The 14,654-nt window shown below is 48.1% G+C and overlaps 1 protein-coding gene across 7 annotated transcripts in view; it reads left to right on the forward strand.

Annotated features, from left to right (window-relative positions):
• Positions 1-4,545: 4,545 nt before the first annotated feature.
• The window catches only part of LTBP1 (latent transforming growth factor beta binding protein 1), a 395,639-nt gene continuing 385,530 nt past the window's right edge, over positions 4,546-14,654 (forward strand). For 4 of the 7 annotated variants that reach the window (XM_064572089.1, XM_064572091.1, XM_064572094.1 and 1 more), the window contains exons 1-2: positions 4,564-5,424; positions 6,453-6,523. In XM_064572089.1, the coding sequence (XP_064428159.1) occupies positions 4,934-5,424; positions 6,453-6,523 (562 nt within the window). In that variant the 5' untranslated portion in view covers positions 4,564-4,933. Of the gene's footprint in view, positions 5,425-6,452; positions 6,524-14,654 lie in introns of all 7 variants that reach the window. The other 3 variants (XM_064572096.1, XM_064572092.1, XM_064572093.1) reach the window with 3 other exon arrangements.

Consider the following 14,654-nt stretch of genomic DNA (forward strand, 5'->3'; position numbering starts at 1 on the left):
GGGAGATTTAGTGCACACAAAACTGTACTTTTAGTGAATTTACTTTTATTGATTGGCTCTTCTAAATTTGTAGGAAGGCAGCCCATGACCCTGACCTTGTTTCCTCTTATGGTTTTCATTTCTCATTCTGACGGTCCTTTATCAGTACTCACCACCCTTATAATTATTTGTCTCGGGTCTGGTGACCCCATTTGACTGCATGCTCCATGTGGACAGGATCTATCAGGATCTATATTGCCACGGCTAGGCACAGAGGCATTCGCTGGCCCAGGGGCATCTCTGCACTGCAATCCAACCAGGCAGTATTTTAATGTCTCCGTCTGAAATGGAAATCTGCTTTGGTTTTGCTGGAAGGGTCCACACAGGCTAGCTCAGGGCCCCAGGGCGGTTCAATAAATGTTTACTGAGTGACAACTCAAGATGTTTAAATTTCAAATCTGAAGCTTTGCAGGGAAGGGAAACGCTGGGAGAAACCTCGATTCTCCTTGTTGCTCAATTCCAGGGGCGTCTCATCTTTCTCTGCAATTCAGGCCCGTCTCCACGTTGCTCACACAGCTGGCTGACAGGCTGACATCTTCATCAGATGAAGCTCTGCTGTAATTCTTCATGTGTAAAGCTTCATGTGACTGTTCCTGGAAGCTGAGTTAAATGTGGAGGAGGTCACACATGTCTCATCTCCCTCACTCCTGCTTTTGGATGAAATGGTTGAAAGAACAAGGGAGACAGCAAATGATGGACCCAACTGCAGGCATCTGAGCGGAAGCTGCGGTCCTTGGCCACCTGCTGGGATGGGAGCATGTGGGGCTTCGGGACCCTCCTGCCTCTTGTGGGGGTGGGCAGCCAGCCAGCCACAGCCTGCTAGCCCCTTCTAGGGTCACAGGTTTACTTCTAGTCCAAACCTGGACAAGCTGATGTTCAGGTCAGATCCGGTGAACGTTCAGCTGCCAGGATCCTAGTAAGCAGCCTGAGAAGATTAGCCCACAGGTTCTGGGTATAATTCTTTGCTACCTACACTTCATTGGTAAGTTTTTCCTTTTTGCCTCCTCCCACTACTCTGTGTATTCCCTTCCCAATTCATGGATTCCTCCTCCATTCCCCCAGTCATTCCTCATCCTTCCTTTCCTCTGCCCACCTTTGCTCGTCCCTGCTATACTGTGTCCCCTCTTTCTGTCTCCATACTCTTTCTCTCCTGTTTCCTGGGCTCCTTCACTTCTCCGGTCCCCAATCCCTGTCTCCTTCTTTCTCTTTCTTTTATCTGTGACCAACTGACTTCCTGTTGCTCTCTTTCTTTTTGTCTTTTTAAGAATTTCTCGATGAAATGAGGAGAGGACTGAAAGGGGCTCCATGAAGTCCTTGGTGGAAAAAAACATGGATGGCAGCACTTCTGATCCCAGGCAGCCACTAAATTTGATTTGTAGTTGATCCGAAATGTAGGAAAAGATTTTCAATTACAAAACTCATAAAGTGTAAGGATGAGGGAACCTGGCTGCATTTTGAGTTTGACTAATGGTTTCGAAGTGCTTTAAAGTGTTTGGCATTTGCCAGCCTTCCTCTCTTCCCCTAATCCTCAAACCCATGAGTTTTTATGGGAAACATAATCCTCTTTTCTGATTCATTTACACTTAGCTCATCTGAGTATTGTTTTGTAAAAACCATCTAAGGTCCAAGAAACTTTATGAGATCTTTAAAGACTTTTTTTTTTTGAACCAGGAAGTTACATACTGCCAATATAAACGGACCTTGAAACCTAGGGGGCTTGGGTCCAGAAACCATGGCATTAAACTGGGTCTAGAATTGGCAAAGGCTGGTCCCCATGCCTGACAGGAACTGGGCTTTCACTTTCAGGATAATAGTGAGTCGAGTGTTTAGATGAGTAACCATCTCCTACGGGTGCACAGCATATTTTTCTAAGATCATCTTGCTAGTTATGTAGATAGCAAGAGACTAATGTGGAAAACTGACTTTGCTAGTGTTTCCTGATTACAGTGGGGCTGCTTACTTATGCGTGTATTACCATATTAATGGTTGTGTATACACACACGTATACCAACACATATGTGGGTCCTTTAGGGATGAGACTGACAATCACACTGGAGATTCTTTCTGTGGTTATGTTTCAGAGTTGATCTATGATATATCCTAATCTGTCACAAAACAGTTTGTAATCAGGCTGAAGATCGGTTGAAATACCCACCTGTTTATTGCTTTGGGTCAAGAGAAAGGAAGACTGCATTCTATCTTTTTGACGGTAGAGAACATTTTTCTGCAGAGCCATAGGGCATGGTTAAGGTCATTGCTCTCCCCAAATGCGAGGACTTCAGGTTGACCCCCCCCCCCCCCCCGGAAACAGGCTCAGAGAGGTGAAATGACTTGCTTAAGTTCCCCAGGGAAGCCAAGTCTCAGCAATAGAGCCCAGAACTCTGGCTCCCTGCCCAGGCCCTTCCCTCCACAGGCAACTGCTTCTTACTGACCGAAACTGGTTCATCTGTCTGGGTCCTGTGAGTGGCCCACAAGAACAGTGTACCCAGCACAGCAGACTAAAATCTGGCCCTCTGGTGATGCTGTCCTTCACTGTTTCCTGAGATTTCCCTGCCTGGCACCTCTCCTCTTCTGTCCTGTCTCTTCAGAATGGAGTTGGTGCTTCTAGACACCTCTTCCCCCCATGCATTTCGACTGCTGCTATATAATCCCTACTTGAGAGGTAAAATCTCTGTGGGCTGATTTGAATTACAGGTAGGAAATATTTTCCCTCTATATTGTGAATTTTCCTTGGGATAAAAAAGAATCATGGAGTAATACTGTGACACTGGCCTCATACAAATCAGATCCTGCCTTGTGAGGCTTTTATTATTATTATCTCAAAGTGTTGCTTAATTCAGTTGTTACTTACCTTTTTTTTTTTTTAAAGCTTTCATTTATTTACATCTTGTCTCTCTAACCAGATAAGAAGTTTCTCCAAGACAAAGGGGCTGTGCCTTGGGATACTGTGTTTGTGCAGAGAGGTTCAGCCTCTGCCCTTGCCTGAGTAGGCACTGGGTGGATATTTACTAGCTCCTATTGTGTCTTTTTTACAGAACCCAATGTTGGGAGGCAGTTTCTTGACCCACCCTCCTTCCTCAATCGCCTCAGCTAGTTCTCTTTGGCTTGGCTCAGAGACTGACCTTGAATGACCGCACTGATCCTGTCCACAGGGACCCCGGATGTTCTTAGAGCCACAGCCTGTTAGTGCTGGGAAGGTACTTTTAATCCAACTTGTCTGTTATGGAGGAGGAAGTGGAGGTTCAGGGATGAGAGGTGGGCTGCCGGTGGTCTTTTGGCTAATTAGCCGCAGTGTTAGGACTGAATTGTGGTCTCTCCATCCAGCCCAGTGCTATTTAATCTATGGCAGTGGCTCTCACAGTGGGTTCTCACGTGAAACTGGTGCTTAGGCAGATGCACTGAGGCTCTTCCCTGCCAAATCAAATATTGGAGGTCTTTCTCCAACGTACAGTAAAGAGACTAATCAATTCTCTTCGACTTTACATTATTTTCCATTAATTCTTTTTAAACCATCATCACCAGCTACCACTTGTGTACGAGGCAATTCCGGCAGACAACAGAACAAGATTAGCCACAAATAAATATGAACAAGAACAACCAAAGCCTTGGAAACCCAGTCTCATTTTTAGTTTTAAAAAACTAGACTGCTAGGACTATGGGTTTTCTAGTGCATTCATATAATAAAATTGTGCGTTCTTCTGGACACATTGTTTTAAATTCAAATGCTAGAGTGTATCATTTCACGGTTTTCCCCAAAGAGCACTATGAACTCCAGGGACTGTCCCTGGAACATTCTGCATTTCCCTTAATGTGATTTTAGGTCATCTACAGTGAGTGATCCTTCCCTTTCAGATGGGGGTCCAAGGAACTGAGCTGCCCACCCCCCCCTTTTTTAAAATACTAAATGGCTTGGGGTTGTCAGGGATCCTGAAGTCTGCATTCCTAGCGTAAAGGCCTTTTCGCTTTCGTAAAGGGCTGCTTTTGGGGTTGATTCCGGCCGCGGTTTTCCCCGTCCACGCGGGCGCCCCCTGCTGCCCAGCCTGCACTCTCGTCCACGCCGAGCTAGGAGTAGGGTACCAGAAGCTGCAGACCGAGACACAGTCACGCGGGGTTTACAGTCTCAAAGAGAACCATCTAAACGCTTTCCAATGGACAGCTCGGCGCATCCGGAGCAGTCCTTTCTAGGGCCCGATCTGGTATTTTAATCCAACACCTAGCATGTATCAGAGCAAACACGGCCAAGAAAATGCCTTCCGAAAAATATCAAACGAATCCCGTGGGGCTTCTAAAAGGAAAGGACGGCCAGTGGCTCTGCCGAATCCTTTGTCCTTCCCCGGGACGCGGGACCGGGGACCTCGGCCTCGCCGCCCCACAGTAACAACCTATGTGGATGTGGAGGGTGGCGGCGCGCTCTCGGGCTCATCTCACGCTTTCCCCAATTAGGATTTACTGCCTGACGTCACGTCTGCCGGAGATTGGCTGTTCAGATCTGACACTCGGTTCCACGGCGAGAGCAACTTTTTAAAGACTTTGCAGCCGGGGCTGCCTCGGAACGTCCCGCGCGCTCACGCCCGCCCTCGCCCGCTCTGCCCGGGCCCGGCGCGGCGCCCCCCGCACCCGCGGCCGCGCGAGCGGACCCTCACCTTGCGCAGCCCGCTCCCCTCGCCCCGCCCCCCTCCCGGGCTCCCGCTCCCCACCCCACCCCCACGCCCGCCCCCTCCTCCCCGCCGCCTTCGGCTGGGGTCTGGGGCCGCTCGGCCGCCCGCAGAACTTCCTCTCCTGCAACCGAGTTCTCCTCGTCCCGCCTCCCGGGCTCTCGGGCAGCCGGGGCGCGCGCGGGCGGCCGCACCGGGCGAGCCGCACGGCCGGGGGCGGGCGCCGGCTCGGGCCCGCGATGGCGGGGCCCTGGCTCAGGTGGGGGCTGCTGCTCTGGGCAGGGCTGCTCGCGTCGTCGGCGCACGGCCGGGTGCGGAGGATCACGTACGTGGTGCGCCCGGGCCCCGGCCTGGCGGCGGGCGCCTTGCCGCTGGGCGGGCCCCCGCGCCCGCGGACCTTCAACGTCGCGCTCGACGCCAGGTACAGCCGCAGCTCGGCGGGCGCCGGCGCCCCCAGCCGCGCCTCCCCGGGGGCCCCCTCGGAGCGGACGCGCCGCACCAGCCCGCCCGGCGGCGCGGCCCTGCAGGGGCTCCGGCCGCCGCCGCCGCCGCCGGAGCCGGCGCGGCCCGGGGCCCCCGGCGGGCAGCTCCACCCCAAGCCCGGCGGTCACCCGGCGGCCGCCCCGATCGCCAAACAAGGCAGGCAAGCCGTGCGCTCCAAAGTGCCGCCGGAGAGCCACAGCGGCGGGGGCTCGAGGCTGCAGGTTCAGCAGAAGCGGCAGCTGCAGGGGTAAGCCCACACCCTCCCTCCGCGCGCGCGCCGCCCGCGCCGGGACCCGCGGGGCGGAGACCCTGGGAGCCCCGCCGCGGCCGCGGGCGTCGTGCGCGGTGGGGCCGCCTTCTCCTTCCCCGCGCGCCCGCGCCGCGTGAGGAGCCGAGTGCGGGAAGCCGAGGGACTTTGAGGATGAACTCCCGAGTGCATTGTTTCTCGGCTGCGGGTAAACACAAAAGGCATTTCTGCCTGGGGCGTAACCTCCTGTGCGCGAACCTAACTATTCCTAGAAGACGGGCGTACGCATGAAGTCACTACAGCTCACTCCCTCAGCATCAATTAAACTTTGCAACTCAGTTTTAAATTTTTTCTGGCTAGTGAAACAAACAAACAAACAAATGTTTTGGGAGGGCTGGCTGTAAAGATCAGCCCCTGTTCGGTGGCCTAAAACTTTTCAGCGTCCTAGAAATTGTGGGCTTGAGCTTCCGTGCACCTGTGGGGTCTGCTTTCCCGGGGCGGGGGTGTCTCCGCATCGACAGAATTTTCGTTGGAAGGTTTCTGTTACTGGGAGCTGATAAACATCCTTCCTGTCCTCCTCCCCATTAATCACAAGTTGGGGGTATGGGGGATATCTTGTTTTGCCTATTTGGTTCTTTCATGGGTAGTTCCAGGCATTGTGATCTCACCCGTTTGGACACTTCTCTCTAAAGCTCAGATTCAGTTTAAACCGAGGGTGAGATAATGTATAAAAGACACTTGACTCTACATTGGGGGTTAAGAAAATCATTTATGTGGACCTCGTTCTCCCGTCCTGTGTAGCGCTAGGTTATGCAGGCGTTTTGGTTCTCCCGTCTTCTCCTGATACATGGTCTTTACCCTTCTACCTGGGCACCTTTGGCTTGGGCATCCTCAGTATGGCTTAGGACTCTCTGGAAGCCAGAGGAATGTGGAAGCAAGGAGGCGGGCTTGCAGGGACCCCTAGAAGCTTGGATTTTCTGGAAATTAATGTTGCGACTGCTGGACTCAGAGGTCTCGCTTTGTTTTAGGGTCAATGTCTGTGGAGGGCAGTGCTGCCATGGCTGGAGTAAGGCCCCTGGTTCCCAGAGGTGCACCAAACGTAAGTTTCCATGTTCATTGTGGCCCTGCACAGTGGGCAGAGTGGGGCTAACCACATGGGGGGAGGGAGATTCCACAGGGGTGACGTGAGGGGGCTAAGGCTGTCCTGGAGATACTAACGTCTGCAATGCAGTGTACCCCATTATCTGCAGCCTTCATTACCACCCATGAAGGGTTGGGTCACAGTAATGATGGTATCAGAACTGTGCTGTGCATTCAGGGTTCCCCTGCCCCCAACTGGGTATTAATCACTGTCACACCAGTGGATCAGGAGCTAGGAAAAACTTCGCAGTGGAGAATGCGCCATATGCCAAAGCAGTACAATGAACTCAGACCCGGATATGGACAAATGAGAACCTTTAAGTTGATGGCGGGAAGGGCAATGGGTAGTAGGTGGCCCTGTTCTGGAATAAAATATCAGCAGTTTTTAAAGCTTTCTGAAAACAGCAACAAGAATCCTCCATCCTTGAGGCCTGTTTCCCAGGAGGTGACCACTTAGCTGTTCTTTAGAACTGACAAGTGGGGTTTTCCTTAGTGCTTCTCCAATTAATACATATCGTAGCAGTGTTTTAGAAAAATGTATTATTGGGACATATAGGTTTGGGAACATCAGAAAACATTTCCCCGATCATCGTAAAGTTAAGGATTCAGTGAAAACGTATTGTGAGGCTCCGCTGGACAAGCTGACTCTGTCCGTTGCTAATTGGAAATTAAAAAAGCTTCCACTCAGACAAAGTTTAGCATTCTTAGGTGTTCTCTGCATGGAGCTTGAGCCATAAACATTGTGGATTGGAATCCAAAATTTAAGTGCTTATTGGTATTCAGCATAGTAAGATTTAACAATTTGTCTTGTATACCGTTTGGATTTTAAAATACTGATTTAATATTTTAAATATCTCATATTTAAAATAAAATATAGTTTGGATTTTAAAATATTGGAAAAAATTTCTTGTGCAGTCATTCTGGTGAACCTGCTTGTTAAAAGGTACTTCACTCCTTGAAAGAAACAGGAGGACTTTGGCATAATGGCCTGGGTTTTGTAGAAAGGAATGTCTGGATGGGTTAGGATTTAACTGTGATCAAGGAGTAATGGCAGAAATGAACTCACTGTCAGCCTCCTGATTACTGAACTCAAACCACTAGATCAGAAATGCTGTGGGTTGTAGGCATTTAGACCGTCATAATTTTTCACTTCTTCTTAGATTACACCTGACAGTAGTGTACCAGCATTTTCTTGAATTTACGATGAAATCAGGTCAAATTACACACCTTTTCCTCCCATCGGTATCTCCTTCTGCTCAAAACCTGATAGGATGTGGTTTCCCTAGAACGTGGAGAATCCACCTATGACAGCACCATTGCAGTGGGATGCTGCTGTGTAAAGATTGAAAATACGGAGCAGGATTTTTTAGACAGTGGGTGGGTTCTCTTCCTTGATGCCTGTTAGAATGCACCAAGACCTGAAGACATTTACTCGGCAAATGACGCATTTGAAAGCCTTCTCTGAAAAGGTTGTCTGAGGATTTGGGGCTCCAAAGATGTCTCAGAAGATCCAAAGATGCCCTAGAAAGGAGAGCGGCCAGGTCTTTAGGCACCACTCCATGGCTTCCTGCTTCTCCAGGCGGGGGAGGCAAGGGCATGGTTGTGCCTGGGTTTGACTGGGTTTGCCCTTTGGTGACCCAGAAAGAGAAGCTGCAGAAGGCTCTGGGTCAGAACAGTTACTGCGGGGTCCCAGAGGAGGTTGCTACATTGATTTCGTCTCACAATACCTACAGGAAATACGTGTGGCTTTTGGTTCAAGTTCTCTTTCCTATTCCTAGAAGTTAGCCCTTGGACAGCACGGGGTCCAAGCAGTGCCACATCACTTTCTTTTTTGATGATTTTCAGCGTTCAGAAAACTGGCCTTCCTATACTGCCCAGTCTGTCAAATTAATTCAGGCCCAAGTGCTAGAAACGTATATCATAAGTCATTTCAGGAATAATTTTAAAAGTGATGCTGGGGTAGGCCAGTGCCCAGCCTAAAGTAATGTACGTACTAGGTGGTTATGTTTCAATAGGAGACTTGTTTTGTGTATGTGAGAGAGCCAGAGAGATGAAGGAGCCTTCTGCCTTTGGATGGGACGACTGGGGTTCCTGCTCATGCTGTGAAACTTGTGTCCATGGTTGAACAGCGTGCTACTAGAAAAGTCCCTAGCCCTGAATTCAAATCCTGTGTGGCCTTGAGGGATTCACTCAACCTCTCTGACCCTATATTTTCCCATCCAGAAATGACTGTGCTAAAACCGTGCTCACTTTGTTGGATTGTTCCAGGTATCAAGGTGAAAGAGAAAAGGTATACAAGCCTCGATGAAACCAGAAAGATTCTTAGTTTCTGATTGGATTCAGCCAGGCAAATCCTGACTCATTTATTTATTACTTTGGTTTTCTTTTTTTCCTGTGTATGTCTCCCTAGCTGGTGTCATCATTGTCTTTTTTTAAAATAATGTAGCTATGAATCCCTTTTTATATTACAGCTTTGAAGTAGTTTAGGGTTGCCGGGGAAGGGGGAAATGGTGGTCAAGGGGTGCAAAGTTTCAGTCACACAAGATGAATCAGTTCTGGGAATCTAATGGACAGCAATGTGATTGTAGTTAACAATCCTACTTGAAATTTGCTCGGAGGGTAGATCTTAAAGTGTTCTACTCCTTAAACAGTGTTAACTGTTAACGTTAACTGTGATAGTTATGTTAATTAGCTTGATTGTGGTGATTACTTCACAATGTATGTGTATATCAAAACATTATCAAGTATCATACATATGTACAATTTTTATTTGTCAATTATTCCTCAATGAAGATGGGGGGGCGGAGAATAAATGAAAAAGCCAGTCACTCCCATGCCGTCCTGGCTTTGATTACCAAGAAAAAAGAAAGCAGTTTGTTCTGAATGATTTATTTTAATAGAACTTAAAAAGCGACCAAGTATTAGACTATTTGTGTGTCTCTAGTTCTTTTTGAATAAAGCTTGCTGTTTAGAGGTAAAAATACTCCCCTAAGGTATACATAAATTAAATGGAAAAAATCCTGACATCATTTTTGTGACTGTAATTACTTCAGTAGTGAACTTTGGATTGCAAAAGAAATTGATTTGTGGTCTTTTTCCTCTCTCACTTGCTTATTTTGCTGAATTGAACAATTACGCTTGAGTATGCTATATTATACTTAATACACAAACATGAAATTCCCCCTTAAGATAGTCGTCATCATAAAATTTGTATGCATGTTTAAACGTACCACCCAGGATGCCTCCTAATTGTCATTATATTTTGAGGATAATTGAAAGGGGTTAGCTGAAGAATTTCAGTTTATATAGGTCATATCCAATTGATGCAAAAAATATTTCTGTGTAAGAGATCGCTTGTGTTTATGTTGTTCAGTTTGCTTAATCCAGTGAAGAAAATAAGGTGCCCTTGGAGCCAGACGCCATTGTTTTTAGTTGATTGAAACTTCATTTAAATGTGCCACAGGCAAATGCTTCTGAAGACTGAAGATTTAGTGAGCCTTGCATTGCAAATCAGTGTGAGACAGGCAGGCAGCAGACCTACGCCATGGCACGGAATGCATTTGTGCGTCCACAAAGGTAGTCTTAGGGGCTCTTTAGTCATCCATTCGCTTTCTAGAGGTGCCCAGTTGCATGTTAATGCTGCTTTTCTAGACAGCCTTTGTGTGTGGATCTCTAGAAGTTGAAAGTATAGTGTGAGATATGTCATTTTAATTATTAATACTGAGGGACTGTTGATAGTGATCCGTCTGTGTTTTGGGCAAAAGAGATGGCACCACATTTGTTCTCTTTCCAAAGAGTTAACATTTATAGGAGGGTCTTTGTTGTTTAGAGACTCTGTCTTCCACTTGGGGCATTAAATCCCTGATGTGCACTGTTTTTGCCTCTCTTCATTTTTGCATTTTTTTCCTCTGTCCAAACCGAACCTTCCCCTTACTGGTTCTTGCGGTCTTTTTGTCCCCCCTCGGGGTAGGTGTGGGCTAGAGAGAGAGACACAGCCAGTGGGCTCATCTTTAAAGAGGAGACTGGATTGGGAGCAGAGCACATAAAAGAGTAAAGGCAAGATGAGGGTGAGGCCCGGTTGGCAGAGTGAGGAGGATGGAAGAGGAAAGATGGCAGATAGGAGTCCCCCGCGGGTGCCTGGCACTTTGCAGACCCTCCATAAATGCATGGATGGTTCTTTCATTTATTTAACGGATATCTGTTTAGCTTTTACCATGTGCCAGGTTCTATGAATAGAGGAGAAATGCAGCCAGCTGCAGGGAGTACAGGGTCTGTTTTTACTCACTTAACTCATGGCACATCAAATGACTTGTTCTCTCCTTAGCAAGAAACAGAAAAATCGATATTCCATTGCTTTTCCATTGGCATTCTGCCCACACTGCTTTGGAAACACACACACACGTACACACACACACACACACACACACACACCCCCCAAACCTAGCAGTGTTCCGTAATTATACGCAGAGGAGACAGCTACGTATACCCTTGGTGTTCAGAGATGCAGTAGATGGCATCGTCCAGGAGGGAGTAATGTGATGTGGCTGGAGTTCAGATGACCAAGAGGACTTTTCAGGCTGTCTCCCGTCCCGCTTGGCTCCATGCTGCGCTAGCCAAGCTTGGGAGTCAGGCCCAGAATGATTGCACATTTTTCGTATGCCTGCTATGGCCATTGACAGCTGCTTTGCCAGTAGATCTGCAGTGAGGTTTACCATGGCCCCTGCTGGGAGCGGGGGTGGGAGGGTCGGTTGGGAAATCTTGTCATGTGGCACAGACAGCCCGGCAAAAGGAGAGGGACCCAGAGGTCAAGTTCACCCTGGGTCAAATATGTGTTCTCAACACTAGTGAAAACAAACATGGAGGAACCATAAATTCTGTGTGGTGGTAGTACTTAAACCTTCACGGTGAAGCCCTCCTCCAGCCCGTGGGCCGGCCTGGACGCACCGCCTGGCTCCTACCTGGCCTGGCTTATTGAAGTGTTTCTCTGCCCAAGTGAACCCTTGGCCCTTGGGAAGGCTGACTTGTTGAAAGGACCTTTGGCAACCTCGGGAGTTTGCTGTTTCTGACCCTGTTATTTGTTGTCTTGGATTTTCCAGACATGCTCAGACATGTTTGGGAGCTCAAATTGAATTTTCCTGAAGTGCAGATTTTGTCTCCAAGTCTTCCTAGCGATGAACAGGGGGAGCTGGAGTGCTGGGGTTGGGTCGCCACTCTTCACGCTGACCAAGATCCGGGCACACGCTGAGGAGCTGCTGAGGGGTGAGGACAACTCGCCCAGTGCTTTCTAGCACATGGGGAGCATTTTCTTGACCTTCACAGCCTGTGTGGGTAGGAGAGGCAGGCGTGATTTATTACCCCCATTCAGGCAGGGGGGCACTGCTTGGACCCTACCCCAGATCTTGTGGCTCCAGATTCCTTGTTCTTTCTACTGCCCTGGGCTGCTGGGACATCCAGTGCTGTGGCCCCTCCCGACAGCCCCGATATGGATTGGCTTTTACTGCCTGAATTCACTTTGTGTGTTCCCAAGCTGTGTGAGTTTGCTAGGCAGGCCACAACAAAGTACCACAAACTGGTGGCTTAGAACAACAGAACCTTATTGCCACAGAGTTCTGGAGACTGGAAGTCCCAAATCAAGGTGTGGACAGGGTTGGTTCCTTCAGGGGCTATGAGGGAAGGGTCTGTTCCAGGCCTCTCTCCTTGACTTGTAGAAGGCCGCCTTCTCCCTGTGTCCCTCCATATCATCTTCCTTCTATGTGTGTCTGACTTTGTGTCAAATTTCCCCTTTTGATCAGGACACAAGGCCTCCCCTAATGACCTCATTTTAACTGGATTACCTCTGTAAAGACTCTGACTCCAAATAGGGTCCATATAAAGTCACCTACTAAGCTACTGGGGGGTCAGGACTTCAGCACATTTTTGGGGGTGGGGTGGGAGGATATAATCAACTCATAAAGTAAGCCCAAAGATGTTGTGCACATGGGCTTGAGAGGCAGGCTACTTAAGACTTGGTGTCCCGGGGCACCTGGGTGGTGCAGTTGGTTAAGTGTCTTCCTTCGGGTCGGGTAGTGATCCTGGGGTCCTGGGATGAGTCCTGCATTGGGCTCCCTGGTCAGCAGGGAGCCTCCTCCTCCCTTTCCCTCTTCTGCTCTCCCTGCTTGTGCTCTCTCACTCTCTCTATCAAATAAATAAATAAAATCTTAAAAAAAAAAAAGACTTGGTGTTCTAGCAACGACCCAAAGCTGCAAGGATGGGTGGGCAGAAGCTGAGCTGGGTCCCTCCCATACAGTCTGTGACTGTGGATCTATCTTGGCATTTTCCCTAATGCAGGAGCTGCTCCAGGGCGTGGGAGAGATAAGGAACAGGCCGCTGGTGATCTGGATTATGACTGTGGCCATTTTTACATGGTCTGTTTTAAAAGAATCTAGATTGGGAGGCCTGGGTGGCATAGTGATTAAGTGTCCTAGTCTTGGTTTTGGCTCAGGTCATGGTCTCAGGGTCCTGAGATTGAGCCCCGTGTCGGGCTCTGCTCAGTGCAGAGTCTGCTTGAGGTTGTCTCTCTCTCCCCTGCCCCTCCTGCTCATGCTCTCTCTCTCTCTCAAATAAATAAATGGATCTTTAAAATAATTAATAATAAAAAAGATTCTAGATTGGTGGTTCCTAAATGTGAATGTGCAACTGATCCCAGGAGGAGTTTATTAAACTGCTTTATTGAATCAGCATCTCTTGGGTTTTTAACAAGCACCCCAGGGGATGCTGATGAAGGTAGTCCACATTTTGAGAAGCAGTGATCCAGAAGGAACCCTCTCCTGGGCATTATTTATAACTCTTTGTATGGAACTTTAAAGCTCAAGCCCAGTACTTAGTAACAACAATTTAGAAACTCCTCAAGGCAAGAGCCCTCTGAATATTGGTTTAGCTCAGTTTTGAATAGTACATACAGAGATTGCTGCATATAGGGTTACTTCATCCAGTTTTTCTTTAGTTAGTTGAATGTTTGATAAATATATGTACTTTGTTGTTAAGGGTGGAAAATGTGCAAAATTGTTAAAGATACATAGGTAAAACACTTAAAGTGTTTTAAAAAAAGGTTTAAACATTTTGAAACACATTGGGTGTTTTTTCCCCCACTAGATAGTCTATTTTCAATTGCGAAATATTTTAAATGCGCAGAAACATAGAAAATAATACATCCAACAGCTGTTCATCAGGGTCATGTTTTTAAAAACTCCCTGATGTGGTCATTAAGCACAACGATACATAGATAAGGGAGAGACTATGGTCTTATCTTGCTCTAAATGCGTATTTTACTAATGATGTTTCCTGTCTTGTTAGTGGAGAGAAAATAGTACATAATTTGTTAGTGTGACACATTAGTTTTTTCGGTACTTATGGAAAAACACATCAGAGCTGAATGTATTTGTATATGCTCATGTGTACCTATTAATTCGCCTTGCTTATTAAGGATTGAACATTTCATGTAGGCACAGTGCATTGGGTACCAAGAATCTGCGTGCCTAAGACAGTGTGGTTACAAGAAGGAAATGCTGCCTGTTACTAGTCCCCCTTCCCCCCTCCCCAGCCTACCTGCTTTTCTTGCCTTCCTCCTCTTTCTCCCTTTACTGGGTCTGTATTTTCTTATCCTGAACCAGAAGGCAGTGTAGGTCAGTGGTTAAAAATTTGGTCTTTGGGGGCACTTGGGTGACTCAGTCGGTCGAGAGTCTGACTCTTGATTTCAGCTCAGGTCATGATCTAGGGTCGTGAGATCGAGTCCCACGTTGGGCTCCACCTGAACGCAGAGCCTGCTTAAGATTCTCTCTCTCCCTCTGTTCCTTCCCTCCCATCCCTCTCTTAAAAAAGAAAGGAAAGAAGTTCAGTCTTTGGAGTTAGGATCCAAGGCTCCTGTCTGGATGTGAACACTGCCTCACTGTGAGACCCGGGAGGTGGAGGGGCGAAGGCTAGGTTAGCCCGTGCTCAGAACTGGTAGGACAGTGGTCTGGACCACCATCCAGAGGCATGTTGGGGAACCACATGAAGTAGTGTATGAGAAGTGCATGCAGAGCAGGACTCCTGCCCAACCGTATTCAAGCTCT

Source organism: Mirounga angustirostris, unplaced genomic scaffold, assembly GCF_029215605.1.
Source record: "Mirounga angustirostris isolate CCGP_5_RB_7025 unplaced genomic scaffold, mMirAng1.0.hap1 SCAF_10, whole genome shotgun sequence".
Lineage (NCBI taxonomy): Eukaryota > Metazoa > Chordata > Mammalia > Carnivora > Phocidae > Mirounga > Mirounga angustirostris.